The 27,455-nt window shown below is 41.4% G+C and overlaps 1 protein-coding gene across 1 annotated transcript in view; it reads right to left on the reverse strand.

Annotated features, from left to right (window-relative positions):
• The window catches only part of brsk2a (BR serine/threonine kinase 2a), a 572,400-nt gene that overhangs the window by 50,716 nt on the left and 494,229 nt on the right, over nt 1-27,455 (reverse strand). Inside the window, exons 10-12 of the mRNA XM_082956614.1 lie at nt 23,156-23,320; nt 19,291-19,388; nt 18,675-18,849 (exon numbers count right to left, since the gene is read on the reverse strand). Of these exons, the coding sequence (XP_082812740.1) occupies nt 18,675-18,849; nt 19,291-19,388; nt 23,156-23,320 (438 nt within the window). The remainder of the gene's footprint in view (nt 1-18,674; nt 18,850-19,290; nt 19,389-23,155; nt 23,321-27,455) is intronic.

The following is a 27,455-nucleotide window of genomic DNA, read 5'->3' on the forward strand; positions in this document are numbered from 1 at the left end:
TGGCAGCATCCTTCTGCTGTGCTCTCCATACACTCTCATCATCCAGAGGAAAGGAATCATCCAGACACTTAGCGGTAGTGTAAGTGCTGCACAAGGGAGGACAAACATTGTCAGTCTCTGTCATCCGAGAAAGGGCATCTGGTACAATGTTCAGATTTCCATTGCGATACTCAATGATGAAGTCAAACTTCTGCAGTCTGATAGACCAGCGAATAAGACGGCTGTTGGTCTTGCCTGATGCCAGAACCCACTGCAGAGCAGCGTGGTCTGTGAAAATGGTGAAGACCTTCGCCTCCAAGTAGTAGCTCCATTTCTCCAAAGCCCAGACCACTGTGAGGCACTCCCTTTCAGTCGTTTAATAATTCCTCTCGGCTGAATTAAGGTTGCGACTTGCATAGGTAAGAACTTCTTCTGTTCCAAGTCCTGTTTGTTGAGCCAAGACTGCTCCAAGTCCTGTTTGACTTGCATCTGTGTACACAATGAAATGAGCATTCAGGTTAGGATGTCCAAGCACTGGAGGAGTAATAAGACTGTTTTTGAGTGCTTTAAATGCACTTTGGCATGCAGGGGTCCATTGAAATTTCACACCCTTCTTCTTAAGGTGGTTGAGGGGTTCGGCGACCTTTGAAAAGTCAGGCACAAACCTGTGGTACCATCCAGCCATACCCAGAAACCGCTGAACAGCCTTGAGGGATGTGGGAATTGGGAATTCCTGCACGGCTGCAACTTGGCTTGGATCTGCATGGATACCTTAAGCATTAACCACATGACCAAGGAACTTGAGTTCTGGCAAACAGAAATGACACTTCTTCAAGTTCAAGGTCAAACCTGCAGCCTTTAGTCTGTCGAAGACGGACTGTATGTCTTGCAGATGATCCATGACAGAGGAGTAGATTATGATGTCATCCAGATACACAAGACAATTTCTACCCCTCAGATATCCCAGGACAGTCTCCGTCAACCTTTGGAAGGTTGCTGGAGCATTCTTCAAACCAAAAGGCATGGCTTTGAAGGTGTACAAACCAGCAGGGGTGACAAAGGCAGTCTTGTCCTGACTAGTGGGATCTATTGCCACCTGCCAATAGCCACTGTTCAGATCCAGATTACTAAAAATGGATGCTCCTGCCAGAGATTCCAGTATGTTATTAATGTTTGGTAGAGGGTAGGCATCACTTTCTGTTATGGCATTCGGCTTCCTGTAGTCCACACAGAATCGATATCCATCATCTTTCTTAGGAATCAGGACAACCGGGGAAGCCCATCCGGAAAAAGAAGGTTCCACAATTCCATTCTCCAACATGCTTTTGAGCTGTTCATTGAGAATTGCCAGTTTGGCGGGGGACAGCCTGTAGGGACGCTGCTTAATGGGGCCATCATGCCGGGTATAGATTTTGTTTGAAGACGGTTGTATGGCTGAGTGTAAGAGTACAGACCTCACTGTTCATGTCCAACATCTGGGAGAGTTGCCACCTTTCATCATCCGACAGACATGCCTGTTCCACTGCTTGCTTGATGTAGAAATCAGCATCAGGTTTGCTTTTGCTCTCGGATAGAGGGGGTAATCAGGCGGTAATCAGGGTGATAGTTGGGTTCTCTGACGTCACTGGTGGAACGTGTTTTTGTCTGTCTCTTTGTATTTTCTCTGTCTCTGTCTCCGACTTGACCTAGCCCGGGCTCTGCATAATGTAGCAGGCTCCAACCTGAAATCAGTTGTCGTGACGTTGTATTAGTTAATGTGACAACTGTTGCTCATCGAATGATTAACTGTTTATAATTGCGTGCTTAAATGAATCAAGCAATGAATCAAGCAATTATTAACTCCTTAACCTGGGGCACCATGGGAAAATTAGTTTTATTGAGTTTCTATTTCCCAAATTAACTCAAAGAATATCAGAATATCGATTTTACAACAGTCGCTAAATTAATCAACCTCTAGTCTCATGTCTGAGCGTCGCATAATCCGGGAATCTGCACGAACCCGGGCTACACCAATGAGTTTACCACACCAATCTTAGTTGATTATTTATTTACTAGCAAGCTAAAATGATGATAAAAATACACATACACAAAACACAGTCTAGGCTATTGATTAGGACTTAGTATAACGGGCCAACACACTATGGCGCGTGTTACCCAAAATGGGGATTTCAAAGAGAGAGGAACAAAGAAAGTACACGAGAGAAATATACATTTGGGTGCATTTGTCAGCTATGCTTATTTAAACCTAGCCTTGCCCCGAACTGCCGCTCTTATGGGTCAGAATATAATGATGTAATTACGTGTTGGAGATCTCAGATGGGCGTCCCGCGTGGCTCGTTTAGGCTTCTCAAGGGCGCACTGCTCCGACGCAACTCCCTGATTGTCCTTACGATGTCAGTGTCCTTGGCTTGGTGGTCTGATTTCTTCCCTTTTCTCTGTGGTGTCGTCTGAGGACATACAGCTCTGTAGCTCAGAGCTCACAGCGTATGAATGAAATATCGTAGATACCACGATTCGATGAAGAGTGGAGGCTAGGTGGTTCGGCTTGAATTCACCCGCTTAGACACAGCTACTCATCCGTAGCTTGGGTAGAAAAATATTTCTTTGTCTTCAAACTTTGTGTTGCGTTTTGGGGTTCGTTGACCATTTAGACCTTCGCTGCAGCTTGGGGTCTCTTTTAGTCTACGGTTCATTCTTCAGTCACATGTTTTATACCCTCGGGTCAGAAGTGGGCGTAACCGCCTTTAGGGCACTTCTCTGGGCATACCAAGTTAAGGGACAAGGCCTAGATTTTTCTCAAATCCAATTTTAGACACTAATTTCACATTTATACAATGTATAAACATCAGGCATATACTGAGAAAACTCTTAAAGGTACAATGTTTTCACAATAACGTCATCTGTTAACCTTTAATAATAAAACAAAAATTACATACATTTTCATATTCCATCTCTCGTCATGACCACCATTGTGGCTGACGGAAACCATTGTTCCAAAGTCCCTTTATTGCATGTTTAATGCTCTGAGGCCAGTTCTCCATAGTGAGGACACAGGAATTTCTCTGTGTCCTAGGATTTATCATGGGCGTGAGGGGTCATAAAACCCCCACATCCTCATACCACTAGATCTCTCCTCCTCTGTTGGGGGTTGCGAGAGACCCTGTAGGATTGTGGTCTCCTGTAACCTGACCTGATCAGGACAGTCATGACACAGTGCATTACCAGGTTGAAATGGATGAGGCTGGGAATAGTCAGAGTGCAGTCAATAGGATGGTTCGGACATCGAGATGGTCAGTCCACTGAAGAACAGGAAGTCAAGGCCAAGAACTACAGCAAATGCAAGGCTTGAATCTGCAAGAATAGCCACAGGAAGGTTAATAGTCTCATCATGCAGTTTTATTGTTATACCAATCCAGCCCAAGGGGGTGGTAGGTTCTCCATTGGCCAAGTACAATGGTCCCTCCTCCCATGTTTGTAGCTCCTCATGAGGTAATGTCATGTTCTGCCACAGGGCCTCTTGCATCAGTGTGTAGGTTGCTACTGTGTCAACTATGGCCTTCCCTCTCCAGTTCCTAACAGTCAGAGGAACCAATAGTTGTTGCGGAATAGGTATAAGACCGCTAGTTGTGCTGTCTAAATACTTCATAGTGGGCATTAAGGCTGACCCAATTGTATGCAAGCCACTATGCCTGTCCAGACTGTCGGTCTTCTGTCCTTTCTGACCTTTTCCTGAGTCCTGACGCTGGCCATAGGGGGGGGCAAGAACCTGGAGGATATTGGACTTTACACCTCCAACACATCACTGGACTTTTTGTCTTGGATCTTGGGCACAAATAGCTGAGACGGTTTAGCCCCAGGAGAGTTATGGGTATACTGGGATGAGGGAACAGGGTTTTTAGTTTGGAGGTGGTGCTTCCAGTCCTTCTCAAACTGAGTCACAAGACGTACCAGATCATCCACATTCTGCACACGTTCTCGAAATTGACTAGCAAGGCGGGGAACCATGTTCTTAAGAATGAGTTTGACCATCTCCTGCTCAGTAATGTCAGCCTTCCATCTCCTACAAAGAACTTGATGGGAGAAGGCCAGTTGTATTGCTTCTTTAAATCACCTCAACAGTTTTCATCTGTGCTAACATAATTGCAAAAGAGTTTTCTAATGATCAATTAGCCTTTTAAAATGATAAACTTGGATTAGCTAACACATCGTGCCATTGGAACACATGAGTGATGGTTGCTGATAATGGGCCTCTGTACGCCTATGTAGATATTCCATAAAAATCTGCCGTTTCCAGCTACAATAGTCATTTACAACATTAACAATGTCGACACTGTATTTCTGATCAATTTGATGTTATTTTAATGGACCAAAAAATATGCTTTACTTTCAAAAACAAGGACATTTCTAAGTGAATACAAACTTTTGAACAGTAGTGTAGTTGACAGCTTTTGAACAGTAGTGTAGTTGACAGCTTTTGAACATATTTGGAAGCTATACATGGTTTATGTTCCTGTTATAAACAATGGAGTAATACAACCTTATATTTTGGGTTATGATAGGGTAAGAAAGTTACGCTATGCTCGAAACATTTATAAGGTATAGTATTTAAAAGGGTCAATCTGTGATTGCTTCATACATTTTTTTACTTTTCAATTATTTACACACACCCATTGATTCTTGAAGTCAAGAGCTTAGTCCTATTGTTATTCCCAATCAGAACCCAAAATATTTACTTGATCAACTCAATTGTTTATAAACAATGTAATTTTTAAGAAAGAAAAAGTTAGCGTCTGAACATGGTCCACATTTTTATTTTGTTTACAGAATGCTTATGAATTTGAGAGTGGTAACATTTCCTCACCCCGAATTCTTCAGATTTTTACCAAAACAGTGGTGGGTGTGGCTTTGTTGTTTGAACTGCAGATTGCCCCTTTAAGAACCAATTTGTATACATTAAGATTAGGATCATTGCACAGATTACCTAATGGCAGATATGCATTTTACATGAAAAAAATAAGCTTACGTTAACAAGTACATTAATTGGGTAAACGTACTCTAAGAGTATGCATTAGGCTGTTTGAGAGGTTTTAATCCTAATCAACCCATCCAATGTGAGTACATCTGTTGTTGAAGAACTATAGATCAATAAAGCTACAGTACTCTAGTAGTGTCACGACTTCCGCCGAAGTCAGCTCCTCTCCTTGTTCAGGCGGCGTTCAGCGGTCGACGTCACCGGCTTTCTAGCCATCGCTGCTCCATTTTTCATGTATCCATTTGTTTTGTCTTGTTCCCTGCACACCTGGTTTTCATTCCCCAATCAATCTACATGTATTTATTCCTCTGTTCCCCATCATGTCTTTGTGAAAGATTGTTTGTGTTACGTGTTTATTGTTGACGCGCCAGACTGGTTTGTTTTTTCCATGGTAATTTTCACGAAGATGTTTATTGTTAAACATAATTCTTGTGACTGTTTTGCGCGTTTTGCACTTTTGCCTCAATAAAGCGTGCGACTGTTCACAAATCTCTCCTCTCCTGCACCTGACTTCGCTACCAGTATGCAAACACCTGACAAGTAGTAGTCAAGTTGCTTATGCTGAAATGCCTTGTTAGTGCTAAGGTCAAATTAGCTTAGAATTTCCTGTCTTTTTTGGCTTCAGACAAACGCTAATATTTCACTTAAAACATAGTTTTGTGTTAATTTTGTGTTAATTTTCCATGTTTTTTTCGTGGAAGGTCTGATAATAGCACATAACCTGCCACCAAAAGTATTACTGTGCACTATAACAATTTAAAATGGAATGAAACAACATGGTTGTCAATGGCAGCCTAAAGTGGTTGGTTTTCAAATGGTACAGCTCTTAGTCGTTAGTAGGGCTCTTTCTTTATTTTCTTAGTAGTACATGATTAGGTTGAGTTTTTCTTAATGTTTTTTTATTTTATTAATTTAGTCTGTAAACTGTGATAGACTACACACTCCAGTACAGTAGGTGGTGGCATGCACCTCTAACGTTTCTTTACGGACCACCATAATATCTTAGAAGAAGTTCAGGAGCAGTTTTTCATAATATGCGAGTGATAACATTGTAGTACGGATGACGCCTGACCTGGAATGGGAAGCTAACTAAAGTTGGCTAGCTTTTATAAAAGCCTGACTAGATCTAGCTTGCTTCATACTATACCACTCTGGTTGCACACATTGAGTCACACACTGTGACACACACACCAACCCCCATTCCCTTGTATCTCTCTCCATTAGTCTAATGTCTGGGATGCCAGTGAGATGTTCAACTACGAGACGTAAGGAGTCAACTCCACCTATGGCTTCCTCTTCATGTACACGTGAGTATTCTCCACTCAGCTCTTCAATGTCTCCTCAATGTCTTATGCAGTATTTTCCTCGACATGTACACCATTACCAACCAGAATACCTGTATATATACTGGTTACTTAGTGATAATACCATGTCAATTTTCTCTCTTTCCCATCTACAGAGCATTCGGAAAGTATTCAGACCCCTTCACTTTTCCCTCATCAATCTACACACAGTAGCCCATAATGACCATGCAATAACAGTTTTTTAGAAATGTTTGCTAATTTGTAATAAAAAAAAACAGAAATATCACATTTACATAAGTATTAAGACCCTTTGCTCAGTACTTTGTTGAAGCTCCTTCGGCAGTGATTACAGCCTTGAGTCTTCTTGGGTATGAGGATACTAGCTTGGCACACCTGTATTTGGGGAGTTTCTCCCATTCTTCTCTGCAGATCCTCTCAAGCTCTGTCAGGTTGGCTGGGGAGTGTCGCTGCAAAGCAATTTCCAGGTCTCTCCAGAGATGTTCGATAGCGTTCAATTCCAGGCTCTGGCTGGGCCACTTAAGGACATTCAGAGACTTGTCCCGAAGCCACTCCTGTGTTGTTTTGGCTGTGTGCTTAGGGTCGTTGTTCTGTTGGAAGGTGAACCTTCGCCCCAGTCTGAGGTCCTGAGCTCTCTGAACCAGGTTGTCATTAAGGATCTCTCTGTACTTTGCTCTGTTCTTCTTTCCCTCGATCCTGACTAGTCTCCCAGTCCCTGATGCTGCCATCACCATGATTCACTGTAGGGATGGTTCCAGGTTTCCTCCAGACGTGACTCTTGGCTTTCAGGCCAGAGTTCAATCTTGGTTTCACCAGACCAGAGAATCTTGTTTCTTGTGGTCTGAGTCCTTTGGATGCCATTTGGTAAAATCCAAGCGGGATGTCATGTGCCTTTTATTGAGGAGTGTCTTCTTTCTGGCCAATCTACCATAAGGCCTGAATGGTGGAGTGCTGCAGAGATGGTTGTCCTTTTGGAAGGTTCTCCCATCTCCACAGAGGAACTCTGGAGCTCTGTCAGAGTGACCATCGGGTTCTTGGTCACCTTCCTGACCAAGGCCCTTCTCCTCGATTGCTCAGTTTAGCCAGCAGCCAGCTCTAGGAAGTCTTGGGGATTCCAAACTTCTTCTATTTAAGAATGACAGAGGCCACTGTGTTCTTGGGGACCTTCAATAAAGCAGAAATGTTTTGGTACCCTTCCCCAGATCTGTGCCTCGACACAATCCTGTTTCAGAGTTCAACGGACAATTCCTTCGACCTCATGGCTTGGTTTTTCCTCTGACATGCAATGTCAACTGTGGGACCTTATATGGACAGGTGTGAGCCTTTCCAAATCATGTCAAATAAATTGAATTTACCACAGGCGGACTCCAATCAAGTTGTAAAAACATCTCAAGAATTATCATTGGAAACAAGATGCACCTGTGCTCAATTTTCATTCTCATTGCAAAGTGTCTGAATATGTATATACATAAGTCATGTCCTTTATTTGTTATACATTTTCAAACATTTCTAAAAAACAGTTTTTGCTTTGTCATTATGGGGTAATGTGTGTAGATTGAAGAGGAAAATGTTTTTTTTTTAATACATTTTAGAATAAGGCTGTAACGTAACAAAATGTGGAAAAAGTCAAGGGGTCTGAGTACTTTCCGAGTTTACTGTATAAAAATTATCATAAAATAACCAACCAACATTAACTCTTGAACCATTCAAGCTAGACAGACCAAACTAACTTTTTCATGTTCAGGCTATTCTAACTTCAAATTCATAAACTTTTTGTTTTGTTCCCCAAAACTAAAAATGTCACTCAAACAGAAGAGGGGACTAAAAAAGAGACCCTGATCAACAACCAAAACTAAACAAGTGAGGTTTTAGGAGGGGTTCTGAAAGACACTTTGGGGATTTCCAAAGAAAGTTCACTATGAACAAAACCCACACCAAACTTAAAAACAGAAAGCAAACTAAGAATGTGGAGCAAAACAAAATCAGGGAAATCAGATAAAGGATTGTTTGTCTAGAAAGAAAAATATGGAGAGATAAAAAAAAGGTGCTAACCCTATGCGTCTATCTAGACAACTGGAGCACTGGTATAGTGTGGAGATGTGTTGGGTCATTGCCCTGTTGAAAAACAAATGATAGTCCCACTAAGCACAAACCAGATGGGATAGCATATCACTCTTAAGTGTGCCTTGAATTCTAAATAAATCACAGACAGTGTCACCAGCAAAGCACCCCCACACCATCACACCTCTTCCTTCATGCTTCACAGTGAGAACCACACATGCAGAGATCCTCCGAAACCAAAAATCTCAAATTTGGACTCATCAGACCAAAGGACAGGTTTCCACCGGTCTAATGTTCATTGCTTGTGTTTCTTGGCCCAAGCTAGTCTCTTCTTATTATTGGTGTCCTTTAGTAGTGGTTTCTTTGCAGCAATTCGACCATGAAGGCCTAATTCACATAGTCTCCTCTGAACAGTTGATGTTGAGATGTGTCTGTTACTAGAACTCTGTGAAGCATTTTTTTTGGTCTGGAATCTGAGGTGCAGTTAACTCTAATGAATTTATCCTCTACAGCAGAGGTAACTCTGTGTCTTCCTTTCCTGTGGCAGTCCTCTAGAGAGCCACTTTCATCTTAGCGCATGATGGTTTTTGCGACTGCACTTGAAGAAACTTAAACTTCTTGAAATTTTCCAGATTCCAGATTCAATGTCTTAAAAAGTAATGACTGTCATTTCTCTTCGCTTATTTTAGCGTTTCTTGCCATAATATGGACTTGGTCTTTGACCAAATAGGACTATCATCTGTACACCACCCCTAGATTGTCACAACACAACTGATTAGCTGAAATGCGTTAAAAGGAAATAAATTCCACAAATTAACAGGCACATCTGTTAATTGAAATGCATTCCAGGTGACTACCTCATGGAGCTAGAGACACCAAACCAAATTTCACATGTTTAGGCTAAGGTTAAAATGTGTATCAACTATAATTATATAAATGTGCACACATTTGCATAAAATAAATCACTAACACTAATTATTAAACTGTTCAAGCTAGAGATATTAAAACAATTTCCTCATGTTTAGGCTATCATAACTTTAATTCTTAAAAACGTTTACCAACTATAATTCCATAAATTAATTATAATAATACACATTTGCATAAAATAACCAACCCACAGTAACTCTTGACCCATTCAAGATAGAGACACCAAACCAACTTTTTCATGTTCATGCTATCCTACGTTCAAATTCTGAAAACCTTTAATTTACTATAACCATATTAAATTGCACACATATGCATAAAATAACCCTCCAACAGTAACTCTTGAACCATTCAAGCAAGAGACTCCAAACCAACTTTCTCATGTTCAGGCTATCCTAAAAAATAATTATTAACTGTGCACAAATCTGCATAAAGTAAATCACCAACAGTAACTCTTAAACCCTTTAAGCTAAAGTTACTAAACCAGCTTCCTAATTTTCAGTCTATCCTAACTTCAAATTCGTAAACACTTTTATCAACTATAACTATAAAAAATAGCCTAAATTAGCATAAAATGACTCACAACCAGTAACTCTTGAACTATTCAAGCTAGAGACACCAAACCAAACTACCACATGTTCAGGTTATCTTAACTTCCAATTCTTAAAAACATTGATCATATCTAAGTATTACAATTGCATAAAATAACTCACCAACAGTAAGTCTTGAACCGTTCAAGCTAGAGACACCAAATCAACTTTCTCATGTTCAGTCTAGCAACTTCAAATTCTTAAAAATGTTGATCAAATATAATTATATACAACTGCATAAATTAGCATAACATAACTCACCAACATTAACTCTTGAAATGTTCAAGCTCAGATAAAACCAACTTTCACATTTTCAGACTATCCTAACTTCAATCAATGTCAACTATATACATTTGCATAAAATAACTCACCAACAGTAACTCTTGAACCATTCAAGCTAGAGACACCAAACCAACTTTTTCATGTTCATTATATCCCATGTTCAAATTCTGCAAACCTTTGATCAACTATAACCATATACAGTGGCTTGCGAAAGTATTCACCCCCCTTGGCATTTTTCTTATTTTGTTGCCTTACAACCTGGAATTAAAAGGGATTTTTTGGGGGGTTTGTATCATTTGATTTACACAACCTGCCTACCACTTTGAAGATGCAAAATATTTCTTATTGTGAATTTTTTTGGGGAAATAACACAAAAATACAGAAAACTTGAGCGTGCATGACTATTCACCCCCCCCCCAAAGTCAATACTTTGTTAGAGCCATGTTCTCGGGGTGTTGGGTTTGCGCCAGATATAACGTTTTCTTTGATGGCCAAAAACCTACATTTTTGTTTCATCTGACCAGACTTTCATATGTTTGAGGAGTCTCCCACATGCCTTTTGACGAACACCAAACGTGTTTGCTTATTTTTTTCTTTAAGCAATGGCTTTTTTTCTGGCCTCTCTTCCGTAAAGCCCAGCTCTGTGGAGTGTACGGCTTAAAGTGGTCCTATGGACAGATACTTCAATCTCCGCTGTGAGGCTTTGCAACTCCTTAAGTGTTATCTTTGGTCTCTTTGTTGCCTCTCTGATTAATGCCCTCCTTGCCTGGTCTGTGAGTTTTGGTGGGCGGCCCTCTCTTGGCAGGTTTGTTGTGGTACCATATTCTTTCAATTTTTTTATGATGGATTTAATGGTGCTCTGTGGGATGTTCAAAGTTCCTGATATTTTTTTATAACCCAACCCTGATCTGTACTTCTCCACAACTTTGTCCCTGAACTGTTTGGAGAGCTCCTTGGTCTTCAAGGTGTCACTTGCTTGGTGGTGCCCCTTGCTTTGTGGTGTTGCAGACTCGGGGCCTTTCAGAACAGGTGTACTGAGATCATGTGACAGATCATGTGACACTTAGATTGCACACAGGTGGAATTTATTTAACTAATTATGTGACTTCTGAAGGTAATTGGTTGCACCAGATCTTATTTAGGGGCTTCATAGAAAAGGGGGTGAATACATATGCACGCACCACTTTTCTGTTGTTTACTCTTTAGAATTTTTTGAAATAAGTATTTTTTTCATTTCACTTCACCAATTTGGACTATTTTGTGTAAGTCCACTACATGAAATCCAAATAAAAATCTATTTAAATCACAGGTTGTAATGCAACAAAATAGGAAAAACGCCAAGGGGGATTAATAGTTTTGCAAGGCACTGTAAAATTGCATACATTTGCATAAAATAACCCTCCAATAGTAACTCTTGAACCGTTTAAGCTAGAAAATCCAAACCAACTTTCTCATTTTCAGGCAATTCTAACATAGCCTAAAAGCAGTCCCCTCTGGTCTAAACAAGAGTGGTAGTATCATAGCATCTGTGTCTGTTAGACCCGACATTAAATAAAGATAACATTACAGATGGTTTGGTATTGTAGTAATAAATCAAATCAAAGTTTATTTGTCATGTGCGCCGAATACAACAGGTATGCTTACTTACAGGCTCTAACCAACAGTGCAAATAAGGTATTAGGTGAACAATAGGTAAGTAAAGAAATAAAAACAACAGTAAAAAGACAGTGAAAAATATCAGTAGCGAGGCTATAAAAGTAGCGAGACTACATACAGGCACCGGTTAGTCAGGCTGATTGAGGTAGTATGTACATGTAGATATGGTTAAAGTGACTATGCATATATGATAAACAGAGAGTAGCAGTAGCGTAAAAGAGGGGTTGGGGGGGCACACAATGCAAATAGTCCGGGTAGCAATTTGATTACCTGTTCAGGAGTCTTATGGCTTGGGGGTAAAAACGTGCCATGCAGTAGTAGAGAGAACAGTCTATGACTGGGGTGGCTGGGGTCTTTGACAATTTTTAGGGCCTTCCTCTGACACCACCTGGTGTAGAGGTCCTGGATGGCAGGCAGCTTAGCCCCAGTGATGTACTGGGCCGTTCGCACTACCCTCTGTAGTGCCTTGCGGTTGGAGGCCGAGCAATTGCCGTACCAGGCAGTGATGCAACCAGTCAGGATGCTCTCAATGTTGCAGCTGTAGAACCTTTTGAGGATCTGAGGACCCATGCCAAATCTTTTTAGTTTCCTGAGAGGGAATAGGCTTTGTCGTGCCCTCTTCACAACTGTCTTGGTGTGTTTGGACCACTCTAGTTTGTTTGTGATGTGGACACCAAGGAACTTGAAGCTCTCAACCTACGAACAGTCTATGACTGGGGTGGCTGGGGTCTTTGACAATTTTTAGGGCCTTTCTCTGACACCACCTGGTGTAGAGGTCCTGGATGGCAGGCAGCTTAGCCCCAGTGATGTACTGGGCCGTTCGCACTACCCTCTGTAGTGCCTTGCGGTTGGAGGCCGAGCAATTGCCGTACCAGGCAGTGATGCAACCAGTCAGGATGCTCTCAATGAAGCAGCTGTATAACCTTTTGAGGATCTGAGGACCCATGCCAAATCTTTTTAGTTTCCTGAGAGGGAATTGGCTTTGTCGTGCCCTCTTCACAGCTGTCTTGGTGTGTTTGGACCACTCTAGTTTGTTGGTGATGTGGACACCAAGGAACTTGAAGCTCTCAACCTACTCCACTACAGCCCCATCGATGAGAATGGGGGCGTGCTCAGTCCTCCTTTTTCTGTAGTCCACAATCATCTCCTTAGTCTTGGTTACATTGAGGGATAGGTTGTTATTCTGGCACTACCCGGCCAGGTCTCTGACCTCCTCCCTATAGGCCTTCTCGTCGTTGTCGGTGATCAGGCCTACCACTGTTGTGTCGTCTACAAACTTAATGATGGTGTTGGAGTCATGCATGGCCATGCAGTCGTGGGTGAACAGGGAGTACAGGAGGGGACTGAGCACGCATCCCTGGGGGGCTCCAGTGTTGAGGATCAGCGTGGCAGATGTGTTGCTTCCTACCCTTACCACCTGGGGGCAGCCCGTCAGGAAGTCCAGGATTCAGTTGCAGAGGGAGGTGTTTAATCCCAGGATCCTTAGCTTAGTGATGAGCTTTGAGGGTACTATGGTGTTGAACGCTGAGATGTAGTCAATGAATAGCATTCATAATACTCTAGGCTGTCCAGGTGTTACATCCACTTCTGTACAAAATGATTTCCTGTGTGTGCGTGTGTGGTGTGTGTGTGTGTGTGTGTGTGTGTGTGTGTGTGTGTGTGTGTGTGTGTGTGTGTGTGTGTGTGTGTGTGTGTGTTTGTCGGGGGTAAAAAAACATTCTGTAGCTAACCAATCATCTGTCATTTCCCAAATGGAAACAAAGGGCCCCTGTATGGAGAGCTAGAGCTTATACTGGAGAAAGAATGTGTGTGTGTATGGCTGGGGTTTGTACTGATACCTTGTCTGGGAAACTCCTCAAGTCCAAATTATTCCCATACACTCTTTGTGGAGGTGTGTGTGTGTGTGTATATATGTATGTATGTGACAAATCACTGCATCTGAGGTCCATCCAACACATCCACAGGGGTGCAGTGGTGCACTGTGGGGGATGGAATGAGTACAAGAGGTTCTGGGAAGGGGGCATGGAGTCTTCAAAAACACAACGGAACCAAAGTAAATGGCCAGTGGTAATAGGACCAAAGGAGGTCTGAGACAAGGGGGTTCCAAATATTGAGGGCTGTGTTTGTTTGTTTGTGTCTGTCTGTCGGCCTGTCTGTCTGTCTGTGTACGTGTGCGTGTGAGAGTTCGAGTTGAGGGGACTTGGGACCTCAAGGAAAATGGGAAAAGAGTCTTCTAGCTACCCTTTCTCTGTCTCATTCTCTCCTTATCTAGCTCTTTTTCTCCATGACTCTGACACGGAGTGAACGCTAATAATCACTATTCACCCCAACAAACCTCCAAATGAACCAAGACATGGGTCATGTTCATTCGGCACCAAATTGAAGAAAACTTACAGAAACACTGAGGAACTTGGTGGATTTGTCCAACCAATAAGAAAAGTACGTTTTCATTCTCCTCTGCAAAATGTTGCTAAGCATTTAAAACATTGTGTGCCCTAATGAACAAGACCCAGGTCTATTTGTGCTTGATGATACAGGTTTTTTTTATTTGTGGTTACTTGTGTGTATATTTATATTAAGGGCACTTTAACATCAGTCCAACACACTCAATCGCCTCCACAGAGCAATGTTAAGAAATGGCGGAACGAAACAAAAAAAACATACATTTATATATTACAGTGATGGATTTTCCCCATATTATTAACAAGGGAGATGTACCTGTCCATAGTTGTTTATTAGGAAAGGGAATTGTACTTATAATCTCATGTTAAATAACAAACAACAATTCTGTCTGTCATTGTTTCTTGTCGCTTCAATTTCCGCCTAACCTTGCTGCATCCCCTTCCCTTTTCAAAAGGACCACAATGGAAATGAGCTTTTAAGCTATATTGTGTTATCCTTGAGGATTTAAAAAAAAATGTATGTGGAGTCATCACCGGCTGAAGTGCCCTTATGTATTTTTTTAAATGGTGTGATAAATTCAATCAATTTCTCCTCGCACACCTTCAGGATTAAGATGAAGCTGTGTTTTTGTTCTGAGATTTTTCAGCCCATTCTCCTTTATTATATACAAGATGAATTGGTCATTCATGTAAGAAAAATATATCCAGACCATATTATAATATGTACCATATTATCTGCATGGTACAGCTACTGCAAATCATGTATTCCAAATCTACTCAAACATAATTCACAAAAGCTGAACAATTATGATTCCCATTGCTGTGAAGATACAGTTTTGCCATCATTCTGTTGTGGAATTAATACATTTTATGACGTTTTATGATAACATTTGACCCCTATGTGTCTTACAATATTTGTCAATAAAAATGAAAGAAAACAATGAACCAAACTAGACATAACGACACAATGCTGGATTGTGACTGGGGTTTACATGTTTCGTTTATGTAGCTTGAGTTAAAATGCATTCCATTCCAAAATACTTATCTTTCCCTTCCGTCAGTGTACACGCCGAGATTGGCTTGTCATAATATATGTTTCAAAGCCAGTCTTCTTTCTAACACACTCTGATGTAAAGTTCTCCTGATTCTCAAAACTGTCGATAAAAGTTTGCTGCCGGGGAGAGATAAGGTTACGTTCACACACACGCACGCACACGTTTGTGCACAAACTAACAAACACACACCTCCCCCAGCAGAGAATACTGTTCAATCAAGGATATGAGAAAAAGCACAACACATAGATAAACCATAAACCCACACTGACTTCTCTCACCAACATCCTTCTCCCCATACACAGCTCAGCTTAGCTTCAGCCCTGTAATGCGTGCCATAAGGGGAGAAGGATGTACAGCTAGGGAGAGGGGTTAAATCTAAAAACAAATCAGCTTTGGGGCTGGTTTTGAAATCAAATGTTTTATTTATTTTCTATTTTACTAGTCAAGTAAGTTAAGAACAAATTCTTATTTACAATGATGGCCTACCTCGGCCAAACCCTAACCCAGACGACACTGGGCCAATTGTGCGCTGCCCTATGGGACTCCCAATCCCAGTTGGTTGTGATACAGCCTGGAATTGAACCAGGGTCTGTAGTTACGCCTCTAGCACAGAGATGCAGTTGGCCTTAGACCGCTGCACCAGTCGGGAGCCCAAATCAATCAAGAGAGGAGTCAGGGGTAACTGCAACTCAACATAGCTGCCGGAACATGTGTCAACATAAATGGGCGTATTAACACAAGTGGGTGTATCGAAAGCGAACAGCTAATTGGGCAGATTTGTTACCACTTAAGACAGTTTTTTGTTACACCCGCGAGGTTAGCGGGTTCAATCGCAGTGCTAGTCACTTGTTTTTTTCTCCATTTTTAAACCTATCACAAACTTTAAACCTTACCTTATTAACCCTTATGCTACCAACATATTTTGCATACATGGATTAAGAAGAAACTATTGGAAAAAGCAACAATCATAGCAAAATATCAAGTTCTTTATTATCAAAACGTTATTAGACATGTACAGTGCCTTCAGGAAAGTATTCAGACCCCTTGACTTTTTCCACATTTTGTGACATTACAGCCTTAATCTAAAATGGACTAAATATTTAAAAAATCCTCAGCAATCTACACACAATAACCCATAATGACAAAGACTTTTTAGACATTTTAAAAAATGCACTTCAAATAGAAACCAGACATACCTTATTTACATAAGTATTCAGACCCTATGCCATGAGACTAGAAATTGAGCTCAGATGCACCCGTTTCCATTGATCATGCTTGAGATGTTTCTAAATCTTGATTGGAGTCCACCTGTGGTTAATTCAATTGTTTGGACATGATTTGGAAAGGCACACACCTGTCTATATAAGGTCCCACAGTTGACAGTGCATGTCATAGCAAAAAACAAGCCATGAGGTCAAAGGAATTGTCCGTAGAGCTTCAAGACAGGATTGTGTCGACACACAGATCTGGGGAAGGGTACCAAACAAATTCTGCAGAATTGAAGGTCCCCAAGAACACAGTGGCCTCCATCATTCTTAAATGGAAGAAGTTTGGAACCACCAAGACTCTTCCTAGATCTGGCCGCCCGGGCCAAACTGAGCAATCGGGGAAAAGGGCCTTTGTGAGGAATTTGACCAAGAACCCGATGGTCACTCTGACGGGGCTCTAGAGTTCCTCTGTGGAGATGGGAGAACCTTCCAAAAGGACAACCATCTCTCCAGCACTCCACCAATCAGGCCTTTATGGTAGTGGCCAGACGGAAGCCACTCCTCAGTAAAAGGCACATGACAGCCCGCTTGGAGTTTGCCAAAAGGCACCTAAAGACTCTCAGGCCATGAGAAACAAGATTCTCTGGTCTGATGAAAACAATATTAAACTCTTTGGCCTGAATGTCAAGTGTCACGTCTGGAGGAAACCTGGTACCATCCCAACAGTGAAGCATGGTGGTAGCAGCATCATGCTATGGGATGTTTTTCAGCGGCAGGGACTGGGAGACTAGTCAGGATCGAGGTAAAGATGAGCGGAGCAAAGTACAGAGAGATCCTTGATGAAAACCTGCTCCAGAGCGCTCAGGACCTCAGACTGGGGCGAAGGTCCACCTTCCAACAGGACAACGACCCTATGCACAAAGCCAAGACAACGCAGGAGTGGCTTGAGACAAGTCTCTGAATGTCCTTGAGTGGCCCAGCAAGATCCTGGACTTTAACCCGATCAAACATCTCTGGAGAGACCTGAAAATAGCTGTGCAGCAACGCACCCCATCCAACCTGACAGAGCTTGAGAGGATCTGCAGAGATGAATGGGGAAAAACTCCCCAAATACAGGTGTGCCCAGCTTGTAGCGTCATACCCAAGAAGACTCGAGGCTGTAATCGCTGCCAAAGGTGCTTCAACAAAGTACTGAGTAAAGGGTCTAAATACTTACGTAAATGTGATATTTCAATAATAATTCTAAAAACCTGTTTTTGCTCTGTCATTATGGGGTATTGTGTGTAGATTGATGAGTGGAAAAAAATTATTTAATACATATTTGAATAAGGCTGTAACCTAACAAAATGTGGAAAAAGTCAAGGGGTCTGAATTCGTACAGAAGGCAGTGTGTATATAATACTATCTGAAATAAAAAAATTGCCAAAACAGACGTTATCCAAATTACAGTTTATTATAATTTCTGTAAAACTAAAATGTATTTTTCCCCTTAATAATGTGCAGGTTTTCCAATGTAAAATCCACATACTGTACCAGTCAAAAGCTTGGACACACCTACTCATTCCAGGGTTTTTCTTTATTTTGACTATTTTCCACATTGTAGAATAATAGTGAATACATCAAAACTATGAAATAACACAAATAGAATCATGTAGTAAGCAAAGTAGTGTTAAACAAATCAAAATATATTTTATATATGAGATTCTTCAAAATAGCCACCCTTTGCCTTGATGACACAAACTGACAGACGGATGGACGTTGGTCCGTCCATCTGTCAGTTTGTCTATGGGTGGGTGTGCGTGTGTGTGTGCGCGCACGCATGCATGCTTGTGTGCATGTTTGTGTGTCAGACCACAACACTGCCCACTTACAGAACTAGCCCTATTGTCTGCTGTCTTACCACAATCCTCGCTACACTCTGAACACTGCATTATCTTGTCAATCTAGAGCATAAAACAAATGGTGAATGGATTGCAATTGTACAATATCCAAAATATAGAAGAGTGGAGATGGTAAGAGAATAATGGTGTCTCGATGATGCCAAGCAGAGTTGATGGGAGCTGGTGTGATGGGATAGGGAAACATGGTCAAACACATTAAAATGGTGTGTGTGTGCTGTATGTGTGTGTGTGTGTCTGTGCGTGGGTGTGGTTGTGTGTGTACCTCTGTTCCTGTGTGTTTGGGTACCTCTGTCCGTGCTGTGTCATGTCGATGGCCCTCCTGGCGGGTACGGGGGAGCCTCCGTCTGTGACACTCAGCACCTCCATAGACTTCCTCTCCGGTCTCTTTTTGCCATGGCGGTTCAGCATGGGGGAGTCCACACGCTTCCTGGGGGGGTCTGAGGAGAGGGAGTGAGGCAGAGAGAGGGGAGAAAGGATATATATATATATGAGAGAGAGAGAGAGAGAGAGAGAGAGAGAGAGAGAGAGAGAGAGAGAGAGAGAGAGAGAGAGAGAGAGAGAGAGAGAGAGAGAGAGAGAGAGAGAGAATCACACACTAGCTACAGTGCAGTTTGACAGTCAAGCACATGCGTTAGCGCACACTCAAACCTCTCCCTGGTTCTCCAGTCATTCCATGTATTTGATACATTCCAGAGCTAGCACACCTGATTTAACTTAACTAATTAGCAAGCCCTTGACTAGTTGAATCAGGTGGGGAGGGCTTCTTCACATAGTGCTTGATTTAATACATTTCCGTGAGTTGACACAGAAGATTCACCGTCAACATCGATTTTACAATTGCTACTGTCTTGTGACTTGGCATGCTCATTTTATTTTACCAATCTCATTGCGTGGGGGCAGGTTCTGGTCCTCGTGGCTGGGGTACCTCTCCTTACGGTCCAACAGCAGGAAGTAGATCATCTTCTCCTGGTTATCTCTGCAGAGCAGAAGAAAGATGACAAAAGGGGATTGATCTGAGCAAAAAGTGGGGGATCAGGTTGGTTGATACTACATAAACCAAAACTAATAGTTTATAGCAGCCAATAATCTCAATGGAGCAATTGTTACTCCTTTATTTAACTAGGCAAGTCTAGACAAATTCTTATTTTCAATGACGGCTTAGTGGGTTAAGCTGCCAGTGGGTTAACTGCCTTGTTCAGGGGCAGAACAACAGATTTGTACCTTGTCAGCTCAGGGATTCAATCTTGCAACCTTTCGGTTGCAAGTCCAACGCTCTAACCACTAGGCTACGCATCCGCCCCAAATAAAAAACAAAAATTAAGATTGGTTTCTTTTATACATAGAAATAAATCCTGCATCACTTTGGAAAGTAGAATGACGATTGTTCAAGCAACGTTTCTCCCAGAACTTGATTATGGTGATATACTGTAATCTACATGAATGCGGCAGCCTTTGCTTTAAAACCTTCGATTCAGTCTATCACTCAGCACTGCATTTTATCACTGGGGACATTTTTCGTATACATCACTGCATTTTATATAGTTCTGTTGGCTGGGAGTCTCTGACTACCAGAAGCATTGGCTACTTTTTGTATATAAAGTGGTTCTTCAGAGACTCCCCCAATACCTCATCTTGTGTATTAACTGGAGATCTAGCAATTTTCAGACCTGTTCTCTGGACTGGCTGGTTTTGGAGGTCCCGAGGGTCTCCACTGACCTGGGGGAAAATTATTTGAATTTTTATGTCCCCAGCTCATGGAATAACCTACGGGCCACTTTGAAATTAGACTCGCTTGTCTCCATTGGACAGTTTAGATCGAGTTTAATGACGGTGAGATGTGATAGTTGTGTATGTTTTATTTAATCATGTTGTGTTTATTGTATTAATATTATTTATTGTATGTTCATGTTTCACAGGGCTCCCTTGCAAATGACACCCTGTATAAATCAAAGTAAAGAAAATAAAATAATATACAGTACCAGTCAAGAGTTTGGACACACCTACTCATTCAAGGGTTTTTCTTGATTTTTACTATTTTCTACATTGTAGAATAATAGTGAAGACATCAAAACTATGAAATAACACATATGGAATCATGTACTAAACAAAAAAGTGTTGAACAAATCAAAATACATTTTATATTATATATTTTTTTACCTATCCTTTGACCTCATGGCTTGGTTTTTGCACTGACAGGCAATGTCAACTGTGGGACCTTATATAGACAGGTGTGTGCCTTTCCAAATCATGTCCAATCAATTGAATTTACCACAGGTGGACTCCAATCAAGTTGTAGAAACATCTCAAGGTTGATCAATGGAAACAGGATTCACCTGAGCTCAATTTCAAGTCTCATAGCAAAGGGTCTGAATACTTATTTAAATAAAGTATTTCTGTTTTTATTTTTATACATTTGCAAAAATGTCTAAAACCCTGTTTTCGCTTTGTCGTTATGGGGTATTGTGTGTAGATTGATGAGGGAATTTAATACATTTTTAGAATAAGGCTGTGATGTAAAAAAATTTGGAAAAAGTCAAGGGGTCTGAATACTTTCCGAATGCACTGTATATATATATATATATATATATATATATATATATATATATATATATATATATATATATATATATATTTTTTATTTTTTATTTTTATTTATTTATATTTTTAATTTAGCCACTCCAAGCTCATTACGTACAAAGTCTTCAATGCACATTGAGTTACTTCATCTGTCAATTTCACGCATGTCTTTTTCGAACACAATTAGCACATTGAAACAGCTCCAGCAATGACCATATAACAGTTAAATAAAAATAATCTGAAAATGTATTGATTTAGGGGTCTTTGAGCGATTCTGTGTACGCCCTGATCTGTTTCACCTGTCCTTGTGATTGTCTCCACCCCCTCCTGGTGTAGCTTATTTTCCCTGGTGTATTTATCCCTGTGTTTCCTGTCTCTCTGTACCAGTTTGTCTTGTATGTTCAAGTCAACCAGCGTGTTTTTCCCGTGCTCCTGCTTTTCTATTTTATTTTATTAGTCCTCCCGGTTTTGACCTTTGCCTGTTTTTCTGGACTTCATTCCTGCCTGCCTGACCCTTCTGCCTGTCATGACCTCAAACCTGCCTGCTATTCTGTACCTCTGGAACTCTGAACTGGTTTTGACCTTTTGCCTGTCCACGATCATTCTCTTGCCTACCCCTTTTGGATTGTTAACAAACATCTTGGACTCTAACCATCTGCCTCCTGTGTCTGCATCTGGGTCTCACCTTGTGCACATATATTCTGGACCTGTTCTGACTGACATTTTCATGTACAGAATGCTCTGTGAACGGTGCAACATCAAATGCTGTACACTCCGTGAAAGAGCTGTGTCCTGTTTCAGATGCCACTCTACGCTCGTAGCTGAGATGGAGTATGTGAAATCTGACTCCTCATTTGCATAGGAAGCAACAAGTCACATTTTCTGGCCTATCTAGACGAAGGATGGATTTCCTCTGGCTGTGAAACTCGGAGCCCCAGTCGCAATATGGCATATAAAATGGAAGGGACTGGGGAATAAAGCGATAGATGAAGACCTGCAACTTCAGCTAAAAAAGAAAAGAAGAATAAATGGAATTAACGCTTCCGACTTTCTTTTACTTTCAGACCCAGAGGAGGAGAGATAGAGCAGAGAGATGATAAGAATAGTAGAGAGGAGAGAAGGGAAATAAAGAAAGGAAAGAGTAAGGAAAGAGAGGAGAGGATGGGAGTAAGGGTGAGAAACTAATGAGAGAGGGCAAATAAGAAAATAGGAGAGAAAGGAAAACGAAGAGGAGAGAAAACTGAAGAGCACTTAAAATTTGAAAAAAGTCACTTTAGGGATGCTGCATGGGCCCTTCACAGCGAATCATAACTGAACCTTCAGAGAACCATACTGAAACCTTCACAGACCCTTACGAAGGTCATAGGTAACACAATCTCAACACACAACCCCTGTCCTTAAGGCATCGCCGCTTTGCTTTATTTGTGACGCTCTAAAATGCTCCAACAGTGAAACAAGCACACAAACACACACGCACACTACACTCTCTCTATCACAAATGCTTAAAGGTATGCGCATGAGCACAAACACACACATTCACACTATCTCTCTCTCTCCCGCGTGCACTCACACACACACAAACCCTGCAGTGCAGAAACAATGTGACCCAGGAGCTTGTTACGCGGAGGTGTGCAGCAGGTGGTATAAGCACTGCTGCCAAAGTCGTGTGATAACAGCAAAGTGATGTATGTCTGCTGACATTCAAAGCAACAGGTTCAAAGGATTTCATAAGAACCCAAGGCCTCTGGAGCTTAGAGACAATCCCCCTCTCACCATTCCCTTTCTCCCTCTCCTCCATTCACCTTCCACAATGTTCACACCTCTATTCACCAACCTTCCCTCTTTCTCCTCTCCTCTGCCTTCTATGCTCACGTCCTTGCGTCCTTATAATCCTCTCCTCTCTTCTCCTGTCCTTTCACGCTCTTATGTCCCTTCTCATTTTGTATCATCCACCACCCTATCATCATCTCATCTAATATTGTCTCCTTCCTCCATCCATCTTTCTCTAAGCTTCTTTCCCCGCAGTTCTCCCACCATATCCTAATTTGTCCTCCCTCCCTCACTTCTCCCACCCTTCCATCCATCTTTCCTCACTCTCTCCCGCCCCCCTTTGTTCCACCCTCCTTGCCCCCCTTCCTCCCTCCTCACCCCTCCATCACTACTCACTCGTCTGAGAGCAGGTCCTTCATCAGTTTGTTCTTGTCTCTGAAGCAGCCCAGAGAATGCATACTGTCCAGTACATCCGGATCTATGTCGTCTGTAGAGGGCAGGCTCCGTATAGCCACCTTCCTGGGAACAGGCTGCTCTGGCTCGGGTTCATTCTTACCCCCTCTGAGGAAACAGCATTGTGTTAGTACAGTGGTGAGTGTTGCCACTTGGTACGCGGGAGTCCAGAGTTCAATTCCCTGCTCCTTTATGGTGCACTGCCTTTGACCAGAGCTGGTCCAAGTAGAGTACTATATGGGAATACGGTGCCATTTGGCATGCAAAGCAAACAAATTTACATCAATAAGTGATTTACCCGAATACAAAGGTCATGTGCAAAATTAAGATTAGGAAAATATTGGTCGCAAAATTTCTGTAACTTTCCCAAAATTCCCAGGTTTTCCGGAAATCCCAGTTGGACTATTCCAAGAATCAGATGAGAATCCGGAATCCTTTAACCTTTTCACACGTGAGTTTCAAATATCTCTAATGGTCCCCAAGCGTGAATCATTTTAAAATGTATTTTTTGATAATATAATTTACAAAAAAAGTGTTAATTTTTTTTTTTTTACACCAGATACAAACATACATATACGAAAATGTATTTACAGACGCACACAAACAATGACTACATCTCATCTGCCCAGATCCACATGCTCACACCCCCATCCCTATTGCCTGCATTATTGTTTGCCACATGGCCTTAAATTGTACCAATTTGTTTTTCTCAGTCTCCCAGGTCACCCATGCTATTTCAATATTTCAATAATAAATCATTTGTTTTTTAAATGATTTCCAAGTTTTTAGTATACGTTTTCTCAAGATGTGTTAAGAATCGTCCAGTCCATTGAGTATCTCATTACACCCCCATATGTTATGTCTTGAAATATGCAGACAGACGGATTAAAAGTAAGTTTACATTGTAATACTTCTGACAGCCAACTTTCTAGCTCTGCCCCTAACTTTTGGACTTCATAGCATTCCCAGAAGGCATGGATTATTGAGTCATTGTTAGTTTTACATTTACATCATTTAGCAGACGCTCTTATCCAGAGCGACTTACAGTAGTGAATGCATACATTTCATACATTATTATTTTATTTTTTTCTGTGCTGGCCCCCCGTGGGAATTGAACCCACAACCCTGGCGTTGCAAACACCATGCGTTGCAAACACCATGCTCTACCAACTGAGCTACAGGCAAGGCTGTAGCTCAGTTTTACACTTAAGACATGACCAGAGAATCTTGTTTCTCATGGTTCTGAGTCCTTTAGGTGCCTTTTGGCAGACTCCTCTTTAAATGTTAAAGAATTATAATTTGTTTATGTACATTGACTCTTGCAAGAAAACCACATCTGCTGACAACATCTGCTGACTTTAAGTGTTCGAGAACCATATGCTTTTTTCCCCCCCATCATGGAGCCCATGCACATTCCATGTGATAAGCTGGATTTTGTTGTTCTTTACTTGTATAGAATCAAAATTAACGTTATCTGTTCCATCTATCATTGAAGAACTAAGATTTTTTTTTTGCAGATATGGCATATGAGAGTGGTGGGCATTCCTTAGAATGGCATCATCATAGTTACTGTAAACATGACATGTGTGTGGGCATGTGGGCTGAGCAGACATATCAAAACACAAATAAATGCACAGAAAAACAAAATAAAGCAAAGTACGTCTTTGGACTATGCCTTTTTATGGATTTTTAGCGGCAACTCCTCTCCTAATGTAACAAAAATAAAGATGTGGATACATACATTGTACATATATTTGACTTAGGTGGTGTGGTTGGTTTGGTTTACCTTATAAATTAAAGTATAGTGGCTGGTGGGGGTGTACTTGGGGTGAAATGGGATGAATGGAGGCCCCACGCACACCCCAGAAAATTGTCTGATGCCCTCCCAGTCACTCCATCCCAATTCTAGATAAATCCATTTAAATTTCTCTACCATAAGCAATGTCTCCAATGTCGTTTTAAAGAATTTTGCAATATGTTAAACCGGCCTCACAACTACAAACCACGTGTAACCACACAAGCCCAGGACCTCCACATCCAGCTTCTTCACCTGCGTGCTCGTCTGAGATCCTTCACCTGGACAACTGATGAAACTGTAGGTTTGCACAACCGAAGAATTTCTGTACAAACTGTCAGATGGCCTTTTGGCAGAGATTTGTGTAGTTCTGAGTACTGTCTCAAAAGACCAAAATCCATAATATATTCCTGACAACTGGCCTCTGAACCTTCAAAATGCTTAATAACATGGACCTATGCAACCGAGGACACTCAACTAAGGCACAGGGAAGCCTAAATGCGTCTCAAACAAAGAAAGACACTGAGCCAACTAAGACCATTGAGGATACATCCAACTCTGCCACATTGAAGGCTCTGAATCAACAAACTTTGATGCAGGCAATGGTCAAACAAGCAGTTTAGGAATCCCTGGAGGAACTGCTTTCGGGAGAAATTAAATCACTTAAGGTTATGGTGGAAGCTTCCAACACATCTATCTTAATACTCTCAAATTATCATGTTTAAGGTATGACCAAGATGCAGACAGTGTCGAAGAAACACAGGTCAAAGGCAGGCAGGGGTCAGTAATCCAGAGAGGGTGCAAAGGGTACAGAACGGCAGGCAGGCTCAGGGTCAGGGCAGGCAGAACAGTTAAAACCGGAAAGGACTAGAAAACAGGAGCAAGAAACAGAGAGGAGCAGGGGAACAAACGCAGGTTAGCACCAGGACTGCTACAGACAACATAGCCACCAACATAGCCAGATGCAGTGAAGCAACTGGGGGAGAAAATTACGTCGTTTATAGACAGAAAGAGGACACTGAACATACGTCTGGTGGGCCTGGAAGAAACCGCAGAGGGTTCTGACCGAAAATGTTTTCTTCAGGTGAATCTGCAAAAATGGATACCATTGCTAAAAGGGAGGAAGATTGAAATTCAACAGGCTCACTGAATCTAAAATGTCAATAACCGTAGCCGTCCCTGCACCCTCATATTCTGCCGGTTAAGATATGAGGACCGAGTGGATATTCTGCATGGAACCAGAGCCCTCGAGAACCCACCAAGACATGGGAGATCCAATCTGGCATTCCACCGAGACTACAGCAACGAAACCACACTGAAGAGGAAGTCCTTCAACCACATCAAACGATAGATGACAGCAAGAGGACTTCACCGGTTCCAGATATATCTAGCCATCCTGAAGATTAGGAAAAATGGAACACTCCAAGAATTCCATACTGTGGAAGAAGCAGAGGCATGCCTTGCAGCTGAGGACAACTACAAGAGAAGGAGCCCAGTCATTGCTCCAGATTAACATACAGAGTCCTCAGCTTGGTGTGAACGTGTTCTGTGAAAAGTAATTTTGCCATGTATTCATGTCATGTTGGATAAAAACAAGTGGCTGACATAATGGGACAGGACTTGGGACGTGCGTCGCTGTTTTGGATCCTTCTGATTTTTGAGAATTTGAGTTTCTACAGCCAAAGCGAGCGGTTGAAGCTATAGACTTCCTGTCTTGTGGGTGGTTACTCTTTTAGTTTATTTTATTGTTAAACCCCAGCTGTCAGAGTTTGTTCACAAGTATGTATAATGGTGCACAAATATTTTTTCCTGTATATATTGAAGTAGGTGTTTTTTATTTAATTACTTGTTTGTTTTTGTCATACACTTATCCATACATTCTATATGACAAAGGTTTTAAATGAACCGTGAGCTCATCTTAATGTTGTTAAATTCCCATGGTTTAAATTCCGCTATCAAGCGTACCAAATGCATAGAATACATCAGACGTAAAAACGTTGATATCGCCCTAATACAAGAATCCCACCTAAAACATTCTGATGTCTATAGAATCCAAAACAGATACTTTAAATATGTTTCTCACTCCTTAGTCACTAACAAAACGAAAGGTGTTTTAATATTATTTGATAGAAAACTATGTGTTCAGGTTGAGGCTTCTGATAATGATGATGCAGGACGTTTTGTATTTGTAACTATGGTTATAAATCACTCTAAGATGTGTGTCGTGACTTTACTTTCATTAATCTGATGACTGTTATTTATTTAATTAACTAACTATGTTTAATTGTTACCCAATTAAATAAATCATGTAACAATTAACTTATTATGATTTGGGGCACCACCATTAGCTCTGACAAATTGAAAACCCTAGTCATTGGCAACTCCATTACCTGCAGTATTAGACTTAAAACGAATCATCCAGCGATCATACACTATTTACCAGGGGGC

This window comes from Salmo salar, chromosome 10 (genome assembly GCF_965601325.2).
Source record: "Salmo salar chromosome 10, fSalSal1, whole genome shotgun sequence".
Classification (NCBI taxonomy): Eukaryota; Metazoa; Chordata; class Actinopteri; order Salmoniformes; family Salmonidae; genus Salmo; species Salmo salar.